Here is a 27,318-nt window from a genome sequence, read left to right as displayed (position 1 = left end):
AATTACTGCACAAGAAAAGAAAGATAAGTTCATTTTGTCCACATCATTCCATATCCTATGTTGGCATTATTCAGCACCAAGAACAAACTTCCAAGCTGGAAAAATTTCCTCTCACCAGGAAAAGAAGAGACACATGAACAACCAGCTTCAATAGCCTCTAGGGTCATTACACCAAAGTCCAACTTCAGTTTCAACCCACCCAGACCAGCAAAGCTGAGACACATTGAGCCAGCTAGTAACAAGAAAGAAACGCAGGGGCTACTTTTAACACATAGGCAGCAAAGTGATGGGTGGTTCACAGAGATCTGCTCTGCAGACAACCTTAGCAGAGGTCACCACTGATGAAGCCAATGGCCACCATTCATCATGGATCCTTTCAGATCTCATTAGTCTTTGTCCCACAGGTTTCTGAGTTAGCTGATGATAGCAGCCACCCCATTTGCACCACTGCCCTAAACTCATGCTGAAGCCAGGAGCCACACTGAAGCTATCCAAGGTATCTGCAGCTACACAAGTATAAGACACCACTTGCCTAAATCACACTTTGCCCACATCAGAACCTTGAGCACAATAACAATCATCTTGGGCTTTTCCAGCTGCATGAGTACAAGTAGCCAGCCTAGGCCAATTAGTGCCATCTTCACACTCCCTCTGCCCTATTCCAGGTCACCAGTATCTCTCCTTGAAAGAAGATTTAGGGACCCATATGGTGCCCGAGCTTTGCAGCCGCTGCCCATGGAATGCACCTCTCTATCACTTAACTAGTGGCCAGCGAGGTTTGTATCCAAGGGTTCAACAGGACTGCAGCAAACAAGAAATGTTTTTTTTTTTTTTCATCTCTTATTTTGAGATTTATTGAAGTATAACTGATTTACGAAAAAACTACACGTTTGAGATATATATGTATATATATATATGTCTCTCAGTAAGTTTGGGTATAGGCATTCACCCCAATACCATCACCATAATCAAGTTAATAAACATATCTATCACCTTGAAAAATGTCCTTGTATTTCACATGTGTTTGCATATGTGTCTGTTTGTGTGTGGTAAGAACAAGAAACAGTTCTCAACTGGCTGTCCTTTGAGGGCTCAATACAAAGTGAGCAGAATAAAATTTCATTCTATCAGTCCTTTCCTGAAAGAGGTATCTTTGCATAATGTAAAAGCTGCTGGTTGAGAGTCTGACTTTCAATCAGTGTGCATCTGGGTGCTGACTGACATTCTCCCCTATGGGACACTGACAGATCTTGGCACACTCCCAACTACTGGGAGCTACTAAGAATGAAGAAATGTGTTTAGACAATCATAAAAGTTTGAGAGATAATCAAGAGCTAAGGTCAAGTGGAAGGATAAGTTTCACCTTCTACATGATTTCACCTCTGTCTAGAAGAAGTGGCTATTTCATCAAATGCATGGAAACTAACATAAAGAGTCAAGGAAAATGAAAAGAACAAGAAAAAAAAAAAAAATGAGGTATATGTTCCAAACAAAAGGACAATATAAAACCCCAGAAACAGACTTTAGTGAAATGGAGATAAGTGATTTACCTGATAAAGATGTCAAAATAATGACTGTAAAGATGTTCGACAAAGAAAACAATGCAAAAGCAAAGGAAAATTTTCAACAAAGCAAAAATATAAGAACTTACCAAACAAATCAGAGCTAAAGAATATAACTGAACTGAAAAATAGAGTAGAGGGGGTCAATGGACAACTACATGAAGTAAACGAAATGATCAGCTAACTCAGAGACAGGAAATCAGAGGAGAAAAAGGAAAAAAAGGAATGAGAAAGAGTGAACATAGCTTAAGGAACTTATGAGACACCACTAAGTGGAACAAAACTCACACTATAGGAATCCCAGAATGAGAAAAGACGGAGAAAAGGGAAGAAAGATTATTTTAAGACATAATGACTGAAAACTTCCCTAACTTGGGGAGGGAAACAGACATTCAAATTCACTTCAGATTTAAAGATACACGTGGACTGAACGTGAAGGGATGGAAAAAGATAATTCCATGCAAATGGAAACAAAAATGTATAGGAGGAGCTATACTTTATATTAGACAAAACAGACTTGAAGCCAAAGCCTGGAAAAAGAGAAAAGGAAGGTCATCATACAATAATAAAGGGGTCAATCCAACACAAAGATATAACACTTATTAGTATTTATACACCCAACATAGGAGGACCTAAATACGGAAAGGAAATAATGATAGATTTGAAGGGAGAAATAGATACCAACAGAACAATAGTATGAGATTCAATATCCTACTTTCAACAATGAACACATGATCCAGACAAAAAGTCAAAGGGAAACATTGAACTTAAATGATACATTAGACCAGAGGAATCTTACATATATGTACAGAAGGTTCCAGCCAAAAGCATAAGAATACATATTCAAGAATGCATATTCTTCTTAAGGGCATGTGTAATTCCCCAGGATAGATCCTATGTTAGGCCGTAAAACAAGTCTTAATGAATTTTATAAGAGTGAAATCATATCAAGCATCCTTTTCAATTGTAATAGTATAAAATAAGAAATTATAAACAAAAAACTGGAAAATTCAAAAATATGTGGAGATTATAAACAAAATGATACTGAGCAGCCAATGATTAAAAAATAAATCAAAATAAAAAATTTAAAATATCTTGAGACAAACACAAAAGGAAATACAGTATACAAAATGTATGGGATGCAGCAAAAGCAGTCTTAAGGAAGTTCATAATGATAAACACCTATATTAAGAAAAAAAAAAACAGCTCTAAAGAACATTCTAACTTTATATCTCAAAGAATAGAAGAAAAGAACAACCTAAACCCAAAGTTAGTAGAATGAAGAAAGAAAGATCAAAACAGAAACAAATGAAATAGAGATTAAAAGGACAACTAAGAAGATCAATGAAACAAAGAGCTGTTTCTTAAAAAGCATAAACCAATTCATAAAACTTTGCTAGACTTAACAAGAAAAAAGAGAAATCAAATAAGAAAATTAGAAGTGAAAGACAAGATGTTACAACTGACACCATAGAAATACAAAGGATCATGAGAGATGACTCTGAACAATTTATACACCAAAGAAAAAAAGGACAACTCAGAAGGAACAGATAAATTCCTAGAAATATACAACTCTCCCTGACTGAATTATGAAGAAATGGAACCTAAGAAAAACTTACAGAAAGAGAGAACTGATAGGCAGTTGCCAGAGACTGGTGGCAGGGGCTGGGGATAAAGTGTGAAGTGATTAAAAAGTACAAACTTCCAATTCTAAGATAAATATGTAATAAGGATACAACATACAGCATGGTGACTATAGTTAACAACATCCTATTTCTGTAACTTGCTGAAGAGAGACTTTTTTTTTTAACACCAAAAACATTTTGTATTGGGGTATAGCCAATTAACAATGTTGTTATAGTATCAGGTGAACTGTTTTCAGCAAAAGAAATAAATTGTAACTGAGTGAGGTCACAGACATTAACTAAACTTATTGTGGCAAACATTTTGACAGGAAATCAGTATGTTGTACACTTTGAATTAATACAATGTTATATGTCATTTACATCTCAACGTGGAGAGGAAATTAAATTATATCAGACAAAATAAGACTTTAGACAAAAATTGTCACTATAGATAAAGATGACATTTAAAAATGATAAATATAAGAATATATTCTAAGAAGATACAAAATATTCCAATATATTCTAAATAAAAGATATTCCAGTTATAAATGTATATGCACTTAAAAGCAGAGCCCCAAAATGTGTCAAGCAAAAATGAACAGAACTGAAGAAAGAAATAGGCAAATAATAAAGGGTAGAACAACTAGACAGAAGATAAGCAGAAAATGCAAGACTTGAAAAACACTGCAAGTCAAATAGATCTCACAGACAATTAGGACACTTCATCCAACAAAAATTGAATATATATTCTATTCAAGAATTTAATAGATGGATACAACATCAGACTACCCATAACAGAGGAGAGAATGAACGAACTGAAGAAAGTTAAAGGTCGATATAAAGAGGGAAAAAAAAACCTTTGAAGATACTAAAGAGTCATCAAAGATACAGAGCACATGGTGGAATGGTCTAATATGAAACTGAAATCTCACAAGAACTAGAAACAAAGAATATGTAGAAGTCATATTTGAAGAGATATTTAGCAGGAATTTTCCAAGAATTCAAAAAACCCTTTTCAGGAAGAAAAAACTTTATATAAACTTGACAGCATAAAAAATCAGAAATACCAGCACACATATTAAAACCACTGAAAACCAAAAATAGAGAAAACATGAAAAGTTAATCAGAGAATTGGAGTAGGAAACAGCAACCCACTTCAGCATTCTTGCTTGGGAAATCCCATGGACAGAGAGGAGTCTGGTGGACGATAGTCCATGGGGTAACAAAAGAGTCAAACACAACTTAGCCACTAAACAACAACAACATTCAGAGAATGGATACATTACTTTCAAAGGAGAGAGAGCTGCCTTTTCAACTCAAAATATGGAAGCCAGAAGACAAGGAGTATCAACTTTAAAATAAAGAAAAAAAAAATTCTGCAATTCTAACCACCCGAAAATACCAGTCAGAAATGAAGGCAAGAGGCATTCTCTAATAAATATAAAACAAGGGAACTCACTGTCAGCAGATCATCACTTAAAAAAAAAAAGTAACTTTTAAAAAATGCTTAAGGCAAAAGATCCTAGGGGGAAACACAGAATTGCAGAAATGAATGAAGAGCTTCCAAAGGGATAAAAATTCTCAGTGAATACTGATTTTTTTAATAATAATGTCTTACAGAATAAGAATATATGTAGGATTAAAATATAAGATAACAACAGCAAAACAGGTGAGACAAAAGAGTCAGAATGTATTAAGTTCCTTGCATTGTGTGAAAAATTAAATACACCCTGAAGTAAGTTAAGTAAGTTAGTTAAAATACACTCTAAAAAGTGAATGACTGGGAAGTTCCATTTACAGTAATAGCTGAGTAGATTTCTATCAGGTTTAATCTCCTGCATAAAACTATTTCAACTCTGAGCAAAATATAAAAACAACTATCTGAAGGTAACAGAGAATGATCAAATACAGGAAGAATCTGAACAAGAACTGATACTGGAAAAACAGAATATTCTGAGTAAGTTCCTCATTTTTGTGAATTTTTATCCAAGAGAGGCTGATAGTAGACATGATGTAGGGAGGCTAAAATTCCAATAGTAACTTTAAGTTTTACTGCCTTGAAGAAGTTCAGGACAAAGTTTGAGTCCACCACTGTAGCTAGAAAGAAGGGAAATTCTAGAAGGGTGAAAGTCAAAACTATGACTGATACCTGAAGTATTGACACACGGCAAAGACTCTAAGCAACCAGATAAGATTAAAAGAACTTAAAAGCAATTTAACTGTTTCCATCTGAAGGAAATCAGGGCTTGGTGGTTAACTTATTTAAATTCTGAGAGAAAGAGAGGAAGGGAGGCAGCTGGAGGGAAGAATTTCAGAACTTATGAGTACTGTAACATGTCAGAAAGCAGAATTTCTATAAAATATCTGTTACTATATACATTAAATAATCCAAAATTGTTAGACACAGACAAAACATTAATATATGACCTGTATTTAAAGCAAAGGAAAATCACTATGTAATTAAATCCAAGAAGACCCAAAAGATATAATTAAAAGTATAATGATTTTAAAGAATCTACTTTAACTATTATAATAGGGACCAAAAGAAAAAAAAATGTGCTTGTAAGATTAAATAGGAAAACTTCAGAGATACATACATAATACAGTAATGAATCAAATGAAAATTCTAGAACTGAAATGTACAATATTTATAGAATAATTCACAGAAAAGACCTATAGAAAAATTGGAGATAACAGAAATATCAGTTAACTTGAATAAAAATTAATATAAAATAACCAAAGAACACAGATTGGAAGATTTTAAAAACTGAAGAGAGACTCATCAGTCTTCAGGGTAATGTTGAAAAGTCTTAGGTAAGTAAAATGGGAATCTTCAAAAGGAAAAGAGAGAGGTCAGAAAAATGTTTGACAAAATAATGTCAAAAATTTCCCCAAATCAGTAAAAAAAGAAAAAAAAAAAGTATTATTTACAGAAATCAAGAAGCTCATCAAACTGCAAGAAGGATGACCACAATGAAAATCATACTTGGGAACATCAGAGTAAAAATGCTTAATATCAAATGTTAAATATTGAGGGGAAAAAATCCAGACAAAACTGACACATAACATTTAACTGTTGGTAACAAGGAAACAAATTCCCAGTTACGCTGTCAGTGTCCCAGTTACGCTGTCAGAAACACTGGAGTCCAGAATACAGAAAAGTGACATTTTAAAACTACTTTAAAATATATATATATAAACAGTCAAATAACCCAGAAAAATAGGAAGGAACTAGGAACACAGGAACCAAAAAACAGGACAAATGGAATACAAATGCTAAGATGGTACACCTAAACACAACCATATAAATAATCATATTAAATTTAAATGCATTAACATTGTGATGAAAAGGAAAACTGCTAGAATGAATAGAAACCGTATCTAACTATGTATACTTTAAATACTAAGACACCTATGGATGGAAATTTACAGAATGGGAAAAGGTATAAAGTGTAAGTGAAGTGGCTCAGTGATGTCTGACTCTTTGCAACCTCATGGACTGCATGCAGTCCACCAAGCTCCTCTGTCCATAGGAAAAGGTATACTACCAAGGAAAATGTAACCATTAAAAAGACTGATTAAATTAACATCATAAAATTTGATTTCAAATCAAGAGTATTATTATAGTTAAAAGTAACATTTTACAACAGCAAAGGGCTCAATTAATTATAAAGACATGACAATTATAAATACGTATGCCCCTAGTAAAACAGCTTCAAAATACATGAAGCAAATGTTGACAAAATTAAAGAGAAAAACAATCATACTGTAAGATTTTCTCTCAGCAACTGACAGAAAAGCTGATTTAAACCTAAGGATAAAAATCACTAAATACATAAGATCTGAACACTACCAACCACAATGACATAATTAATACTGATATTTAAGGGAAACTCAAGCCAATATGCAAATCACATATTATTTTCAGATATCAACAGTAAGTTCATCAAAACTATATGCTGGGACATACAACAAGTCTCAATAAATTTCCAAATACACTAATACTATAGAGTACTATCTCTGACCATAATAGAAGTATATTTGAAGTGAATAAAAATAAGATATACAAGGAGAAAAACACTTTATTTCAAAAGTAAAAAACATATCTCCTAATAACTAAAGGGGCAAAAAGAAAATCGCAAGGGAAACTAGAAACATTTCTAACTGAATATTTATTTGTAAAACTGACAAGCTAATACTAAGAGCAAGGTTATACAGAGAATTCTTTAAAAAGAACAAAGTGACTTACACTACATTTCATGAGGTAAAGAGACATATACTAGTGGGTATTTTTCTGGACTCTATTCTGTTTTATCAATTATTTGTCAGTCTTCATGTGAACACCACACCCACCATCTTGATTTTTTAGCTTGATAAATATGTCTCAAAATTGGGTAGTGTAAGTCCAACTTTATTTTCTATTATACTTGATTTTGTTCTTTTAGTTCCCTTGCATTTCCTTATAAATTCTAGTCTTGGCTTGAACTTATCTAGAAAATACAGCCTCCTGGAATTTTTATTGTGATTACATAATAGATCAATTGGGGGAGAACTGATAGCTGTCCACTTATATATGTCTTATAATTTCACTCTGGTATGTTTTGTACTTTTCACTGTACAAGTCTGGGGCACATTTTGTCAAATTCATTCTTAATTATTACACAGGCTTTGATGTTATTATAAATGGTCCTCTTAAATTTCAATTTCTAATTATTTGTCTCTAATATTCATTAGATATATAATTGAGTTTTGTAAATTGATGTTATATCTTGCAACACCGCTAAATTTACTTACTATTTCTAGGAGCTTCATCATAGACTCAGTAGGCTTTCTATACGGATGCTCAGGTTCTGTGAATAAAAAGAGTTTTACTTCCTTATTTCTAATTAGTATGATTTTATTTGTTTCTTGCCTTATTGTACTAGTTAGAATCTCCAGTGTAATGTTGAATATAATTGACTTGTTCCTTATCTAAGAAGGAAAGCATTCAGTATTTAATAAGAAAGAAATAGTCTTATACAAACTCTTCTAGTAAAGTGAAAAAGAGAACATTTTGTAATTCAAGTTAGGACACCAACATCAACTTAATATCAAAATCTAACATGAAACATTCAAGAAAGGAAAAGCCCAATATCCCTCATAAATACAGATGCAAGAATCCTGACAAAAATATTATCAAATTGAATCCAGCAATATGAAAATAAAAAAATATTAAAATGAAGTTGGGTTTATTTCAAAAGTACAAAACTGAGTTAATAATTGAAAAGCAATAAATGTAATAAACCACCTAACAGAATACGTAAGAAAAGCCTTTGCATCACTGTAAAAGATGCACTGTAACACATGTATCCCATTGTTCACTGCAGCACTATTTACAACTCCAGTACTCTTGCCTGGAAAATCCCATGGATGGAGGAGCCTAGTGGGCTACAGTCCATGGGTTCGCTAAGAGTCGGACACGACTGAGTGACTTCACTTTCACTTTTCACTTTCACGCACTGGAGAAGGAAATGGCAACCCACTCCAGTGTTCTTGCCTGGAAAATCCCAGGGACGAGGGAGCCTGGTGGGCTGCCGTCTATGGAGTCGTACAGAGTCGGACACTACTGAAGCAACTTAGCAGCAGCAGCAGGAGAACATGGAAGCAACCTAGATGTCCATCAACAGATGAATGGATAAAGAAGTTGATACACACAATGGAATATTACTCAGCCATAAAAAGGAATGCATTTGAGTCAGTTCTAATGAGGTGGATGAACCTAGAACCTATTATACAGAGTAAAGTGAGTCAGAGAGAGAAAGATAAATACTGTATTCTAACACATATATATGGAATCTAAAAAAATGGTACTGATGAATTTATTTATAGGGCAACAATGGAGAAACAGACATACAGAATAGACTTATGGACACAGAGAGAGGGGAGGGGAGGGTGAGATGTATGGAAAGAGTAACATGGAAACTTACATTACCATATGTAAAATACACAGCCAACGGGAATTTACTGTATGGCTCAGGAAACTCAAAAGGGGGCTCTGTATCAACCTAGAGGGGTGGGATGGGGAGGGACATGAGAGGGAGTTTCAAAAGGGAGGGGATATATGTATACCTATGGCTGATTCATGTTGAGGTTTGACAGAGAACAGCAAAATTATGTAAAGCAATTATCCTTCAATAAAAAATAAATTAATTAAAAAAAAAAGATGCACTCTACACAATCAATACCTGTTCATGAAAAGCTTCCATCAAACTATGAAAGACAGGAACTTCCTAATGTGATACAGGATATTTACAAAAACCCACAGCATATACAGTGTTTAAAGGTGAAATACTATTAAGTTTCAAAAATAAGCAAAACTAATCAATGATGATAGCAGTAAAAACAGTGGTTATGTTGTAGGGGTTGCTACTTATTGCGAAAATTATGGAGGTTTATTGAATATTGGTAATATTCTATTTCTTTATCTGAATAGTATTATATCGATGTGTTCCATTTGTGAAATGTCATTGAGTTATACACTTAAGGTTTGTACTTTACTGTTTGTATGTTACCCTTCAGTAAAACTGTTTACAAAAAATCTCAACAGTGTTTTCATGAAACTATAAATTATTCTTAAAGATATATTTAAGTGCTAAGTGCCAACATGGCCAAGACACTTTAAAGAATAGTAAGAAAGTAGATATATCAAATATAAAGACTTACTATGAAGCTATGCTAATTAAGATGATGTAACACTGTCTAAGAATACAGAGAAAACAGTCTAGAAAGAAAGTCTAAATAAAATAAAATAAAATATTCAATGAAATTGAATAAAATATAGGATATACGAGAGGTAGCTCAACACTACACAGGAAAAAGAGGGATCATCCAGTGGGTTGATCCACTGACTATTACTTGGGGAAAAATAAATAAATAAAATGTATCCTTACCTTAAACTATATATGAAACGCAATTCCAAATGATTTGTAAATATAAATGATATAAGCAAAGCTTTAAAACTTTTTGAAGAAAACAGAGATACAAATATTTCTGTATTTGCAGTAGGAAAGGATTTCTTAAATGAGTACTAATGATAAAATAATACTTTTCCTAAATTAAAATTAAGAAGTTCTGGTCACGTATGACATGTTAAAGAAAATGAAAAGACAAGGTACACACTAAGAGAAGATAGTTGCCACATATTTAACCTACGAGAGATTAATATCAAAAACATTTAAAGAATATTTAAAAATCAGTAAAAAAAAAAAAAAAAAGCCAATAGAAGAATGGATAAAAGACAGAAACAGACACTTTGCAGAAGAGGGCACTCACTTGGCTAGTAATCACAAAAATATGCTTTATCAGTGATAAAGACATGATGCTAAAAATAATATTGTTTTATACTAATTCAGCAGCTGTCAACAAACTAAGTCTGACAATTCCAAGTGGTGAGGATGAAAATCAACCAAATACATTATTGGTATAAGTAAAATGAAAAACACTTTGAAAAATAAGTGACCAGCATTTTGTGAAAGTAACATATTCATACCCTAAACCTAGAATTTCTATCCTGAGATATTTATTTCACAAAAATGCTGCATGTGTATGCTAAGAATCACGTACAAAAATGTCAATTGTAGCATTATTCATAAGAGCAAAAAACTGGAAATAACCCTAATACTCATCTGCAAATGAATGGCTAAGTAGTTATGATATAATCACAGAGTATTTTATAGCAGTAAAAAATAAATGAACAGTTATACTAAACATCATAGATGAATCTTAATACAGTGATAAGTGAAAATTGCCAAAACCCAGGAAACAGCATAATTTAATACATTTTTATAAATGGCAAAACAGCTATATTCTACTTCCTCATAAAATTTTATGGAATAAAACTTTATAAAAAATAATCAAAATGATAAATAGTTCAGTAGTTACCTCTGGTGAGAGAATCAGAGTACCAGTAAAGGGTGAAGGATACAAGTAGATATAAGCTATCAGTAATTTCCTACCCTTGGATTAGTTGGTGGGACCAAGGGTAATTAAAAAAGTGACAAAATAAATATACATGTAACATAATATTGTGTCATGATATAAATTTTATGACTAATCCAGTTTTGTGCACTTGATGTCCAAAAAATACAATATAATACAATACAAATTTTTAAAATGCTTGTTAGCAAGACAAAATATGCTGGGTTGAAAAACTATTATTAAAGGATCACCAGTAAACTTTAAAGTTTCCAATTATATAATTGTGTTAATTTCATTTCTTTAAATTCTAAAATTAAAAGAAATGCTGAGTGTATTAAATAAAGTAACAGGAGTAAGATTTTTTAATAATACGTATTTAGAGCTGAAAGTTACCTTGAAAATTATCTGAAAGAGGTACCTCTTTTCTATATGACAAGCTCTGCGTTTGACATGCATTATCTCATTAATCCTCACAAAACTCTATGACAAAGCATTAATATCAATATTTTATCCGCAAAGAAACTTTGGCTAAAAGGGTTAAGAAATGAGTTCAGGTTCACAAAGCTCATAGGCAGAGCTACAATTTGATCCCAGGTTTATTTGAATCCTAAACCTGCTTATTTATCTGTACATTTGTACTACCTCACTTAATTGAACAGGAAATAGGTAGAAAAGTCAACTGATCTGCCCAAAATCATATATCAAGGCACTGACAGACTTGAGACTAAATGGTATTAATTTGTTGGAGAGATCCTCTGGAGAAGGGAAAGGCTACCCAGTCCAGTATTCTGGCCTGGAGAATTCCATGGACTGTATAGTCTACGGGGTTGCAAAGAGTTGGACAAGACTGAGCGACTTTCACAGTACTCACTCACTCACCACACACCAGGAATTAAGGCAAGTACTTTTATGAGACTTCCAGATTTTCATTCCATTACCTCATTCAATAAAAAGTCTCACAATGGGCATGACCTATTAATTTCCTTTTCATTATCATATATCAGCCAAATGTTTCAACCCAATAACTCTACCAGATACCCCCTGTATTTCTACACAAATCCACACCATATAAAATATTCATTTCTACAGAGTACAATAAAAGCACAATGCAAATCTGCCACATATATTCTAATACATGCAAATTTAACTTTTGTGTTTCAGTCAATTATAGTAAATACTTTAATATGATATTATACAGAGAAACATTTTTAGAAAATGCCTCTCACCTGTTCTGAGCGGTCTGAATCACATTCTCCAGGTAAAGGATAGAGTGTTTCTTGTGATTGCTGAAGCCTTTCTTTTAATTTAGCATTTTCTTGCTCTTTTTGAAATAGCTGATCCTGAAGAGTAACAACACTTTGTCGGAGCATAGCTTCACTTGATTTTGTGGTTTCAAAACAAATATGTAATTCATTGTAAAGCTGTTTTAAAAAATATATCCAAATTTATAAATGATCCATAAATACATCTATATATACATACAAACAACATATGTCTATATATGACATACTCCTTGCCCTCAAGTTATCTTAATAGTCCAAGAGGAAAAGCAATATATAAACAAATGGGAAACCAAATGATATAACCACATGCCAATATAAAACTTCAATTGATGTTAAAAAGACAGTATGTAGCCAGTTGTAATATAGGCATATAAACATTTTCAGCTAGCTATATTAATCTTCATGAAAAAGAATGGAATTGAACTGAGCCATAATGATATTACAGAAACTGAATGAAAACAAAAAAGTCATTCTAAAGATAGAATAAATGCTAAAAAAAAAAAATTATGTACAGTGGTAGGAAGAAACAGGAAACGTAAGCTATATTAGCCTAACTGGACTCAAAATATACATTTGAAAGAAAAAAAATAAACTTTTATTGAGAGTTCATTAAAGTTGACTGATATATTCCCATTTAGTAAAACTAGCATCTACTGCTAAAGTAGAGGAGGAGCAGCAGAAGGAATAGTAGGAGACAAAGCCAGCCAACGAGATTGTAGCTGGAATGCAAAGACTCTTGAATGCCAGATTAAGGAAGATGGATTTGTTTCTGTAGAAAAGAGGAAATCACTGAAGACCTTGATCAGAGTGATAAAAATAGAATTAGTGTTCCAAAGTGATGACAGATAATTTAAAAATTTTTAATTCAAGGCAACATGAATTAAACAAATTTATATTGAGGGTTTATCAAGACTGTGAGACAGTATAAGGTATATATGTGGTGGCATAGAAGTCATACATGGTAAACAATGGTATTCCTCCAATACAAACGAACTTACTTGGTGATGAAAATCCTAACTTATGATTGTGATTTAATGATATATAATTCAATTTGTAGTAGCTGATTCTGATTTTTTCAAAATCTGTGTGTGTGTATATATATACATATTTGCTGATGACCCTAGGAATGTGACCCAAGAATTATATCTGCTTTATAATAAAAAAAATAGGGCTAATAGTGAGTCAGTGAGGTTATAACAAAAGGAAAATCCCCAAAGACAGAATTTCAAAATTATGTTAATACAATAGGTTACATATTGTATTAACAATCTGTATTACAGTTAATACAATTGTATTAATTATGTTAATACAATTAGGTTAATACAATAGGTTTCTAGGTTTGCTTATCCAGTTGAAGACAGGGAGAATCTTAGACTAGTTGACCCTGCTTCATGTGAAGAAACAACTACAGAAAAGTTTGCAGAATATTGTTTGTATGCAATAGTTTACTTTTTTAAGTTTAAAAGAAAAGATTGTGAAATCTTTTTTTAAATGCTTCTCTTCAGATACATACTTTGTCATAAAAATAAGACCCTCCAAATCACTCCTCTGATATACAATTAGTTCAATATACTTTTTATTTTCTGTAAAGATTATACCTCTATATTAATATAAATACTTTAACCCATTTCACATTAAAAGTCAGTCTAAAATAATTTTTATAAAGAAAGCATTGTCTTCATGATTTATAAAGTATTGCAGAATAAAAATTTGTGCTTTTTCTCTTCCAATTACCTTTATACCAGGGAATATGTCCAATGTCCTTTCCACAGCTGATACCATCGGATATTCTAGAAGGGAAGAAAGAGTAGGAACCTGACAGCTTTGTGGAATGATGGAGGGATCAGATTGGGCCCTACAGTGACCTACCTGTGCTGTGTTGCTGCTTCCATGATTGAGTTCAGGGTAGAAAAGAAAAAAGCAAAATCTAAAGACAAGAACTAAGTTGACCAGAAAGAACTGAAGCTAGGATGAGTGCCCAATAGCATATAGAGTCACTTATTCAGTTAAAGATTATTTAACCCCTTTCCCTCTTATTTCTATGCTTTATCAATACTAACCAGTTTTTACCTAATCAGCACAACTTTTTGGAGGAAAATAACAGGACATAATATTACTTTAAAACATACAATTTTCAAATTATACCTCAGTAAAATTCTAATAAGAATCTACAGATTTCAAAAATTTAAGAACCTCTGGAACATCAGTTAGGACTGGCAACAGTTTCCATCCCATTGCCCAAGGTGCAGGTATAATGATAGAGTGTCATCAGGAAGGAGGACCAATTTACTTGCCATTTGTAAACGTGGCGTACTCTTCTCTTGCGTGTTATGACTTAGGACCTTCCTTCACAGATGTAAGGCTCCTAGGCCTATTCCTTCACGGGAAAAAGCTCTATCTTCATGTCTCTTGTCTCTTCTCTCCTTTTTTGCTTCCACAAAATTGAAGACTAACAGTGCTCCTCTTGTGTTTGCTATTTGGCTCTCTCAGCCATTAAATTTACACAGTTGTACTTCCTATTCAGAAGCTGCCCTGGCTTGATCTCAAATGACTGGGTGGGTTACTCTAGACACAAAGGCATGCTCTACATTCTCTGAAAATATCCATCCTTCCAAGCAGCAGGTGAAAAAATAAATAAATAAACAAAACCTTTTAAGAACCTGAAACAGATTATTTAGACCAGCCTTACTCCAGGAATTGGGACAAACTATTATTCTCTAATTCTTGCTCAAAATACACATCTCCTACTTGCCCTTTTCTTGATGGCACTTCACTTGTTTAATAGCAAAAAGATGACTCAACTCTGGACTTTGAGTAAAGAGCCATTTTTAATTCTCGTCTCCAGTCCACCAGTAAACGTGGCCAGAAAAGCCTTCAAGGAGACTGTCTATTTTTATTTCTAACGTGTTTTTGGTGACAAAGCCTCAGGATGACAGAATGTTTGTTTCTCTAGGAGATCCTACAAAAAGGCAGAGGTTTAGGATGTTTTGGTCCCGTTGTTAGACACCATCTTACTCTCAACCCATTAATAACAGCAGAGTGAGTAAAAAAACTGTTCTCAAGTGATTAAATTAGCTAACACAAAAAATGCATTCATCTGCATAGGTTTTGGAATCCTGATAGGCATCCTTTTTCTCTATTAGCAATCACAATCATTTTCAGAAGTTTCCAGAGAGGCACTTTCCTCTAATAGTCCAAAAAGCTGGAATAGATCAGAATCTTTGGGAAGATTCTGGCCTATAAATATTTAATCATAGATTCCCATATGTACTTTAGAAGTATCAATCATTATAATACATAACAATTTACTACACTTACTGTTCTTCACATTCTTTTTTGTTGAAGAAATTAAAGTGAAAAAACATTAACAGGCTCACTAGAGGACATAAAGCAAGTTACCTCCAGAGATAGCACCCCACACACCAAGCCCTTTAATTTTCAGGGGCTTAGACTGAAGTACTCATCCTCTCATATTTTTATTAGTGTTGAGGAACAAGATGATACATTATTTACCTTAAAAATTTTGGAAATGTAAAAGCTTTGGGACCCAATGATCAAATTTCAAGAAGAATAGTTTCCACATAAGTATACTATTTGCTATTCTGACTGAGACAGTAAATTTTACAAGTGAAAACTATATCTGTTTATAGCACAAAATGAAAAGAGAAGACTGATTTAACATGCAGTTTAATCTAAAAGTGTATATAACCTAACTCTTTATTTTCCTAGACTGATATTAGCTCATTACTCATGTCATGTAATTATCATTAAATAGAATAAAAACTGATAAAATACATACTTAGTACCTCCAAACGTGTTAGATTATCAAGAAGATGAAAATGCTGATACAATTTTCATCTATATTTAAACCATACACACACACACACACATATATATATATATATGACATGCAAAGGCAGGAAAACTATTAAAACTTATATAAATGGTTACAGCATGCTCAAAGGAAGAAAACATACTAGCTTATTTTTATTCCTCTTGATGGGTGTTCTCTTCTAGAGAAGCCCCCACATTACATGTTAGGTAAATCTATGTATGAGACTAATGATTTGTTATGGAGACCTCGTGAAAAACCTCTTTCCTGGGCTCAAAAATTTTTTCTTTGCTCTTCTAACTTTTGTCTCCCTTCCTCATTCCATTTATCCTATCACTGAAGGCAAGTGTTTTTCTCAGATAATAAAATAAATACTATGATATAAATCACCTTAATAAGTGAGAAAAAAGGAAGGGAAATGAGAGGGAAAAAAGACAGAAAGGAGAATTAAGAGAACAGAAGAAACAGCGAAGCTCCATTAGAAACAGAAATTTAAGAAAACATAACTCTTAGAGAAGTAAACTTAGGAGAAACTGGAGATAAACTATTAATGCAGGGTTTTTTTGAATTCAACTCACCTGAGACTTACAGCTAGGTCCAATTAATTTATGTGAAAACATATTACAAATCTTAATTTGTAAGTAAACAATTTCCTTTCATTGTTGTATGGACTACTTGATTACTCAAATTTATTGAAAAAAATCTAGAAAACTACATGTGGAAAAGAAATAAAGACAAGTATTAAGTAAAATGTTCTAGGATTAGAATGTAAGTTTGATGTAAATGAACACTGGAAGTCTGAAAAGTAGCATAATGTTTATTGATGATAAATAAAATAATGTGATCATTCCCAAATTTATAAATCCTTAACTCCATAGCTGAAATATTTTAAGGGTGGGGGGACCAAGTCTAATAAAAAAAAATCTGCAGGTCAAAAAGTTTAAAGCTGCAATGCTGTAGCAAAATAGAGAAAATCAAACTTGTACACTCAGGAGAAACACTAACTAAAGAATACTGGTAAGGGCTCTTTTTACAGAGGATGGTAATAGGCTAGGCTCCCCTTTCATTAAAAAGAATGCAATGGAATTTTTTTGAATAACATTTAACTTAGATATCAAGACAAATTCTCCAACATTAAAAGATATTAATCACTGAAAGAATTTTGAGTAGAATGAATAATGCAAGCTTAAAAAATCTATTACAGACCCATTAAGGACAAAACCACATTATTCTATGTATAACTGAATATTTTATAGGCTTTATAATACAGTTTAATATTGTGAGTTCTGGACTCGAACTTAGCTAGATTTGAGTTCTGCTACTGGTAGCTGTTTGACTTTAGACAATACTCCAAGACTCAGTTACTAGATCTATTTTTTTTAAAAAAGGATACCTATATTAATATACCACACAGGGTGGGTGTGGGGCTTAAAAAGTGAGGCAAAAGCCCTTTTCCCAGTGGCTGATACACAGTAAGCTCAATAAATGTTCACCATTATTAATATATTGTTGCTGGAGGTGACTTACGTTCATACCTCAGCTTAAATAATATATTTGCCTCCATGCTATTCATAAACAAAACATATTTCCATCACATCTCCCATTATTATAGATAATGATTCTTGGAAAGGACAATCATAATCCTGGGGGGAAGGTATATGTGGTTTCAAAAGTCAGATCAAAGTTCAGATTATAATATATATTCCAATAGGAGTACAGAAGCTCTACCTCTCCAAATTTAAAAACACTGACTCACTAGGAAATTTATGGCTTTGGCCATAGTTCACATAGAAGAGTTATAAGAAATCTATCTCATTGATGTCTTATCTTCTCAGAATAAACATCATTGATATCACTTCATCAAGGAGAGTCCTTTTCTATCCCTAAACTAATAACCTACCCCAGGTATGTTCCCATTCTTCCTACTACTATTAGAACATGTATCATTATTATACTTCCTATTTAATGTCTGTTATCAAACAGATTTAAGCTATGAGAGGTTAAGAATAAAGACAGTAAACAGGTCATCTATGCAGATAACTGGGAAAGAGATTTCAGGCAATGGAACCACATACAAAGACCTTGAAGGTGAAGAATACCTGGTATGTTCAGGTGAAAAAACAAAGTTAAACATGGTCAAAGTGGAGAGTCTAAGAAGAGAAAGTAAAAAGGAGATCACAGAGATTAACGCAGAGCCAGATCATCTAGCATCTCACAGGGTGTATGTAGTAAGAACTCAGATTTTACTTTCAATCAGACAGGAAACCAATAGATAGAGTTTAAGAGAGGATTGACTTGATGTGACTAACCAAGTTTCAGCAAGGACATTCTGGCATCTATGTTGAGAATGAACTCAAAGTGTGTAAGGTCAGGAGCAAAGAAACAAAGTAGACAACTATTACAATCATTCAGGAAATACAAGTTAGTGGTCATAGCAGGAATAGGGGGAAGTAGTAGGATTCCAGACACGCTTTGAAGGCAGAACAGACAATAGTTTAGTTTTGAATATATGAAGTTTGAGATGCCTATTAGGCATCAAGTTAAAAGATGCTAAGCAGGCAATTAGATATACTCTTTCCTAGAGTTCATGGAAGAAATCCAGGGTAGCCAATCAAAACTAAGAGTCATCAGCATAGAGCAGTGTGATTTTGAAAGCCTAGGTGAGTGGATAAAATCACCTTGGGTATGAATTTAATTGCTTTTTGTTAGAAACAAAATCGGAGAAGGCAATGGCACCCCACTCCAGTACTCTTGCCTGGAAAATCCCATGGATGGAGGAGCCTGGTGGGCTGCAGTCCATGGGGTCGCGAAGAGTCAAACACAACTGAGCAACTTCACTTTCACTTTTCACTTTCATGCACTGGAGAAGGAAATGGCAACCCACTCCAGTGTTCTTGCCTGGAGAATCCCAGGGACGGGGGAGCCTGGTGGGCTGCCGTCTATGGGGTTGCACAGAGTCGGACACGACTGAAGCGACTTAGCAGCAGCAGAAAGAAACAGAAAAGGAACAGTTAGACATTGAAGGAACAAAATCACACAACTGTGATGTGTTGTCAGGCAGGAGAAAAAAAAAGTGTTTCAAAGGACAGAGTTATAAACTGTGACAATGTGGCTGATAAGTAAGGCAAGATGAAGACTGCCAGAAGACAACTGAATTCAGCAATGTGAGAGACACAAATGATTTTGAAAAGAGGAATTTTAGTGAAGTGAAAGTGGCAAAAACTTGATTGGAATAAGTTCAAAAGAGAATGGAAGAAGAGAATTTTGAAATAAGATAACTCTTTTAAGGAATACTGCTGGAAAAGGAGCAAAAGGAAGAGAGGGAAAGGGATATAGTAAGGTCAACAAAGCTTTTTGCTGTTGATTAATTGTTCTGTTCTTCCATGCAGATCAGAAACATAACAGCATGTGTATGTGTGTGTATATATAGTTATTTTTATATATATATATATAGTTATAAATGATCCAGTAGGGAAAAACAGACGCTGTCAAAGAGATGGGGAACACCTCTTTCTGTAGTCATGTATATAATAAAAACTTGAAGACGGAGACCTTGGTAATCATCAAGTTAAATGCTGGTAAATCCACACTGTACTTTACATGCACCTACTGGAGCATGGAGAGGACAAGGAGGAGAGCAAGCGCTATACATACCATCATGGAAATAGACCCAAAGCATATAATTTGAAAACAAGTTTAAGGACAGTAAAACAGCAAATTAATATTTAAAATATCAAGTAGTTTGATTGGTGCTATGTGTATAGGCACACAGATACACAGTATATAATACATGGAAAAGGTCTGGAATGACTATTTAGATGATTACCCCTGGGGAAGGAAACAAAATGAACTGAGTTGAATGGAAGAGAACTCAAATTGTTACACTAGCTTTATCAGTACTTCTATATCATTTCAACTTTTATAACAATATATTCATGTAAATTTTACATAATTTAAAAGGTGATATAATTTTAAAATATTCTGTTCTTCCAGAGGAACTCTAGGATACACTCTCAAATATTAAGAACAATAAAGTCTGGGGCAAGGGCTTCAGGCAGAAGACCAAAGAACTTTTTTTTTACACACCTTTGAATTTTTGTAAAATGTATCACAAGCATGTATTACTTTGGTAATAATCACTTTAAATAAAAGTGTTTAAGTATTCAGTTATGTGAAATGATACTGAATCTATTAAAGTTCTCAGGTAGGTTATTTTTTAAAAATGATTGCTTTCTGCAAAGGCTGCAAAGGAAAATCAACCAAAAATTAGAATTAAGACTTAAACATCTATCTTAAATTTTAAGTTAAGCAAGACTGAACAAGGAATCTTAGAACAAAAGATTGAGTATTTATAACTTCAACAAAATAAATTTTATATGCTATAAAAAAAAATAAATAAAACTGCTTTCCCAAGGACAAAAAAAAAAAAAAGATTGAAAAAGTAAATAGCAAAAGAAATACTGCCTTTTTCTTCCACCTTACCAAGTTCTTTCTTGCTGAGAGGAGAAACACCAAAAGTATTTGCACATGAGAGAAAAGCATTATGAACTTTAACAACAAGCAACCCTAAAGATACATTTTAATACAAACTGCGATGAGTTGGGGGCTTTCTATAGAAAATTAAGGGAGAAATGTTTGTGCTAAATTCATACACAATGAAAAAGAGAAAAAATTGAAGTTAAGTAATAATGTCTCAGAGAAGGCAATGGCACCCCACTCCAGTACTCTTGCCTGGAAAATCCCATGGATGGAGGAGCCTGGTAGGCTGCAGTCCATGGGGTCGCTAAGAGTCGGGCACGACTGAGTGACTTCACTTTCACTTTTCACTTTCATGCATTGGAGAAGGAAATGGCAACCCACTCCAGTGTTCTTGCCTGGAGAACCCCAGGGACAGGGGAGCCTGGTGGGCTGCCATCTATGGGGTCGCACAGAGTTGGACATGACTGAAGCGACTTAGCAGGAGCAGCAGCAATAATGTCTAATTTTTCAAGTCAATTTAGCAATGGAGTCTGGTTTAGAAACCAAAACACAATGGGCAATCCCATCATATAAAATAAAAGCACGGAAATATTCTATTCAAAGCAAAGAGGATGGGCACTGCCCTAATGTGTGGTACCATTCACGTCCTGAAGGAAACTTGAAGGGAACACAGAATTTAGTCAAAAAATCTCTGTTTTGAAGCATCATTTGTTTTTTTTTTCATTTGAAAATATGTGTTTAAGGTTTACTTAATAGTTTCATTTCATATTAATTACTGATACTGAATTTTCACAGTATCAGCATTTTCTGGAAAAAGAGTAAGTTTAAATAGAAAAAACCCCAAGTAACATAGATTATACTGCTTAACCTCTCTAAGCCTTGGCTGCTTCAACTATTGAGAGGTAATAACATCAATCTCAGAGAGTTGATCTATGTAGAAACTAAGTCATTTCTGTAAATATATATACTAAACAAAAACTTCAATAAAAGCATTTTTTAATTGCTAGCTATAATTATTGCTGCTGAATCAGTCAGCATACCTGTTCAGCTGGGTAAGACTTGAGGGGCTCCTTAAACAACTATAAAGTAAAATGACTACTTAAACACACAAAACAAAGAGAGAAAAATCCTTGGCAAATATTGATCCTGAAGACCTCATCAGCATACCCATTTGTGTTTGTGCAGATTTGCCAATAAAATAATGCACAAATTCTATAATGAAAGACTGCTTTAGGTCATAAACTAGAATCATACTTGATGAATAAATTCCATTCCCCAAATCCTTCCTGGTCTGCAGGATGCAATCCTAGTATGTTTCACAGTAGATATCAAAACTCCAATTTATAAAAACAATATTCTACAGAATAAATTTGCATATATATCTTAAATGTTTCAGCTTTAACAGCTATAAAGAAAACTCACATCCTTTTAAATATTACCAAATTGAACCATATTTCATTTTTAATTTTGAAGAAGCAAATAAAAGGGAGTAATAAAGAAATGTTGAAATGTGCAAAAATTTGAATTCTATATATTTTTATAAGTTCATGCATATAAATTTACATTTTTACGACAGAATAAAAGCATACTTTTTGATACGATATACTTTCAGCTGTGTGAACATCTTCCTGGTTCCTCAGTACTTTCTGTGTGTCCATATTCAGAACCTGAAGCTGCTGGATCAGCTCGGCTTGCTGTGCTGTATGTGCACTGTTCTGTTTGTAAAGATTCTGTAGCTCCTGCAACTCCTTCCTGTGCAAAGCAAGCAATACATAGAGAGAAGCATGAATAAAGATCATCTCAGTTAAATAATTGTGTTCATCTAAAGTTACAGATCGGCCTCCAATTTTACTGCAGGCAAACATGTTAATAAGAGAAATAACATATAAACTACTTAATATTTTTCACATATACCTAGCAAGTATTGATAGAGGCACTATGACTTTCAAAGCCAAACACTTATCAGTTTTCTTTTATAGCTTGATCATAATAAAGTCCTCAATATACAGACATAGTACCACCTTCTTACTGAAATTAAGTTACACTTCAGCTCTAAGAACTGATACACACTGATGCCAAAAATCTGATAGGATAACTCAATGTTCATTTTATATTATACAGAATCTAAATGTAGTAAGAACAATCCCAAAGGTAAATTTAGTTTTCAAACAAAAATTTCTTAAAGCACAACTAGTTCGCAACTTCAGAGGCCTGAGCTGGGATTCCTGTGACTCCTCTAATTGAGCCTGAAGGAAATGATGAGACAAAAACGTCAGAAGGAAGGGGAGCAATACAAGGTGTAATCAGTTCTTCCACCCCACCCAGGGTGGTAAGTAGAAGGACAAATGAACTGGAGGGATAGTATTCAAGGCATAAGGGTCCAAGAAAACCATACCTCTGGATACAGGGTTCCAGATTTCCGTGGTGGTGAATCCACCACATATAAAACTGGAACATGTTTTCTAAAATAAACTTGCAGAGAAAAATATTTACATTTATATTTCATATAAATATATAAATATAAAATATATATAAATATATATCACAGTGCATATTTTGAAGACTATTTTTAATGGAAACTTTTCTTTACTTATAACCCCAAACTGGTGATTCATTCATGTAAGACAAATCTTAAAAGAAAGAAGAAACATAAAAGATATGCAGACACTTGTTCAATATGGACGACTATTAATATGGGAGAAATGAGCTGTGTTTTTTTTTAATCTATTTTATTTATTTATTTTGCTGTGCTATAGGCTTGTAGAATTTAGTTCCCTGACCAGGGAATGAACCCAGGTCACAGCTTAAAAGGCTGAGTCCTAACCACAGGACTGCCAGGGAATTTCAGAGCTCTGCTTTTTCAGAGGTTTAGAATATTAATGCTCTCCAGATACAACAGCAACCCCTAAACCCACACAGATACATGTAGATAAACCATCTGCCTTAGTCCTTTTGATATTAACAGAACAACACAGACTGGGTAGTTTGCAAATATCAGAAAGTTATTTCTCATAATTGGGCAGGCTGGAAGTCAGACATGAGACTGCCAGCATAGCCAACTGAGGGCTCTCTTCTAGGTTATAGACTTGTTATATCCTCGCATCTAGTGGTGGAAGGCAAAGGAGGCTCTGGGAGGTCTTTTTCAAAAGAGCACTATTCTTTTGTGAGGGTTCCACACTCATTACCAAAGCACCTCCCTGAAGATCCACCTCCTAATGGCATCATATCAGGCATTAGAACTTCAACATATGAATATTGAGTAGACATAAACATTCAGACTACAGCACTTTTCTGTACTATTCAAGAAACTGAAATCTGCAGAAAATAGTAATCATAAAATGGTGGAAGGGAAAGAAGAGAATCAATAACGGCACAATACCTTGAGAAAATATAAAACGAGAGAGGGAGGGAAAAGACCCTTAGATTATTCTTCTCTCACTAACTCTGCCATTGAATTGAATCCCTCAAGTAAGGAGCGAGTACTTAACCTTCACAGTCTGTATTCTAGGATACATGGGATAAGACAGTTGTTGAATGGATGAAATGAAAATGATAACATAAAGAAGGACTGTTAAGAAAGAACGATATCAAATAGCAGTAAAATATATAAGGAGAGAAGTTATTTGGAAACCTAAAACTATGTAAAATAAAATTAATTGGTAGGTTCAAACTTGAGAAGTTCCTCCAGACATGGACTAAAAAAAATAAAGATATGGGTTGAGCTGAGAGCATGCTGAGAACTAATGACATTTCTTTCTATCTCAGGAAGAATGTTGATTAAAAATATTGTGTTGCTGATTTACAGTGATGCTAAGGGACTGAATGAGCCACAGGATAAATTATGAAAAAATGTTCCCGTAGACATCAAATTTGATAGCAAAGACTGACAAAGGGTTTCAGACAGCTTCAAAAGATTATTTTGCAGTTAAAAACCCTCACTGTTACACACAAAAAAATTTGCTTCTTCATATTACATGTGCCTTTCTTCTATCCTAGGCCTTCCCAGGTGGTGCCAGTGGTAAAGAATCTGCCTGCCAATGGAGGAGATGCAAGAGACACGGGTTTGATTCCTGAGTTGGGAAGATCCCCTGGAGAAGGAAATGGCAAGCCACTCCAGTATTCTAGCCTGGAAAATTCCAGGGACAGAAGAGCCTGGCAGGCTACAGTCCATGGGATTGCAAAGAGGCAGACATGACAGAGTGCACACATGCAGAATTTCTCCTCTCCTAAAACCCAAACAGGAACTGGTAGACATCATTAGTAATAGGCCACTCTAATGGCAGAGGGCAAAAAACAAAGGCAATTCAAGCAATGACTCTTTTAAAACTCTTGCCAGGATATGATATGTGTCACATTCACTCTCATTCCACAGGCTAAAGTAAGTCACATGGCTAAATCTGATGTTAATGGGGGAGAAAGCATACTTGAGCAACAGAGAAGGTTTTGGTAAAAATGGACCTTTAAGGTGAATCAACTCCGAGTACAGGAATAAACACAGATGAGTAGGAAAGTTAACTGATGAGCACTGAAGCAGTATAAAAACCTAAACCTAAGTATCTTTAGGCACAGAGATGAATGTTATAAATCTTGAGACACAAAATTAGGAGTTAAAATGGTTGAATGTAAGTATTAAGTATACACAGCATCATGTCAAAACCAACTAAAAATGAAATGTAGTTTAAAAAAAAAAAATCACCTTCCAAAGTTTTTTCATGCCATTTCTTTCTTAACTTTAGAAAGTTGGTTAGTGGTTCTTATAGAGAAGAAAAAATTATCTGAGATTTAATAATTCCCTCAATTTAACATCAGTGTCTTATTTACCATTCTATTATAAAAACTAAATTTATTACCTATAAATAAAAATGCTCAATTATAGTCCCTTTTATCTAAAAACCCATTTGCCTACTCTTCAATCTATAAATATGTTTTGAAAAAAAGAAAGAATTATTCTAATAAAATTTTACTGGGTATTATTTCTCCAGGATTGTATTTCAGCGTGATTTTCCCTCTGTTTTCTTTGTATTTTTCTATATTAACATGTACTGTTATATTAAAACAATTATGTACTTTGTTATCATATAAATACAAACAAAAAAAAAGTAGCAGTGATAGCATTAATTTCAGAGAAGTTGGAACTCAAGGCAAAAATAATCATACAGAAAAAAAGTACAAAGTATAATTCACAATAAAAACAAAAGAACTTTGTTGGACACTTTACCCACCAAATCATAGCACATAAAAGAAAAGAGCACAACAAAAACTAATAAGCAATAAAAGGAAAATCAGTTGTAAACTATATGGGAAAGATTCCATTTAAAATAATAACAAAAACCATGTAATAACTGAGTAAATTTAAGAAGAAATGTCAAAACTCACACGAGGAACAAAACATCTCATAAGGACACAAAGGTATTGAAACAAATGGTATGGTGTCCCATACTCTGGACAGAAAAACTGACATTATAAAGATTCAATTCTCCTTCAGTTTGCTTTTCAATTTGATGCCCTAATAAAATAACAAACACAAAATAAGCCAGTTAAACTAAAGTTTACATGGAAAAATTAATAAGCAATAAATGCCCAGGAAACCTGTGAAAGAGCAGAAATGGAGAATGCGTCACATATTCTCTTATCCAATTTTCATCATCTCTACAATATTACTTACTCTCTAGTACTCTTAGCCTACTTTCTGGCCTGAAAAGCCAATCTCTACAGACTACATTACATTGGCTCCCAGTCTTCTGTGTTTTAATTTGAGTAGGTGAAAGTGCTGGCCAACGATTAGAGAGTAAAGGAAAAAGAGGTCATGGTATTTCTTTTCCTAGCTCCCTCTCCACTAAGCCACTGTTGGCAGTATCTCTGTTCCTCTATCTAAGAATACTTCTATGAGACAGCCCTCCTCCCAGGGCTAGACTTGTCACAGAGATCTGCTAAATCTTCTCTCACAGTGGGAGAAGGAAAAGGTGGGACAAGTTGAGAGAACCACAAGGAAACGTGTACATCATCATATATAAAATAGATACCCAATGGGAGTTTGATGTATGATTCAGGGAACCCAAAGCTGGTGCTCTGTGACAACTTGGAGAGATAGGGTGGGAAGGGAAGTGGGGAGGGGGCTCAGGAGAGAAGGTACACATGTATTCCTATGGCCAATTCATGTTGATGTATGGCAAAAAGCATCACAATACTGTAATTATCCTCCAATTAAATTAGGGGGAAAAAAGCTTCTCTTCTTGGCCCTTCTGGCCTAGTTGGTAGTAATAGTTGATGATAAGAACTCTGACAATAGGGAATGCACTTAGAAAGGCAACCTAAAACAGTATAATGTCTGTGAAATATACACATGAAAAATTATGAGAAATAAAAGCAATTAATAAACTAATGGGAAAAAATATTAATAGAGTTATCTTATACCATTTGAATGTCTGAACTACAGAACAGAGATTAGACTGTTTAAGAGATTTCCAAGATAAGCATGCAAGATAAATAGTATATACTGCAAAAAAGAAAATTTCAAGTAAATACATGAATCAATGTAAAATTTAAACAAAATAAAAAGAACAGTTTTGAAAAGTACTGAG

The 27,318-nt window shown here is 33.7% G+C and overlaps 1 protein-coding gene across 5 annotated transcripts in view; it reads right to left on the bottom strand.

Annotated features, from left to right (window-relative positions):
- CNTLN (centlein) overlaps window positions 1–27,318 on the bottom strand; it is a 357,018-nt gene that overhangs the window by 175,450 nt on the left and 154,250 nt on the right. For all 5 annotated transcript variants that reach the window (XM_070375943.1, XM_070375940.1, XM_070375942.1 and 2 more), the window contains 2 exons: window positions 22,327–22,485; window positions 12,370–12,564 (listed from right to left, as the gene is read on the bottom strand). In XM_070375943.1, coding sequence (XP_070232044.1) covers window positions 12,370–12,564; window positions 22,327–22,485 — 354 coding nt within the window. The remainder of the gene's footprint in view (window positions 1–12,369; window positions 12,565–22,326; window positions 22,486–27,318) is intronic.

This window comes from Bos mutus, chromosome 8 (genome assembly GCF_027580195.1).
Source record: "Bos mutus isolate GX-2022 chromosome 8, NWIPB_WYAK_1.1, whole genome shotgun sequence".
Classification (NCBI taxonomy): domain Eukaryota; kingdom Metazoa; phylum Chordata; class Mammalia; order Artiodactyla; family Bovidae; genus Bos; species Bos mutus.
Note: the sequence above shows the minus strand (reverse complement) of the source record. Positions and strands in the feature narration are given on the sequence as shown.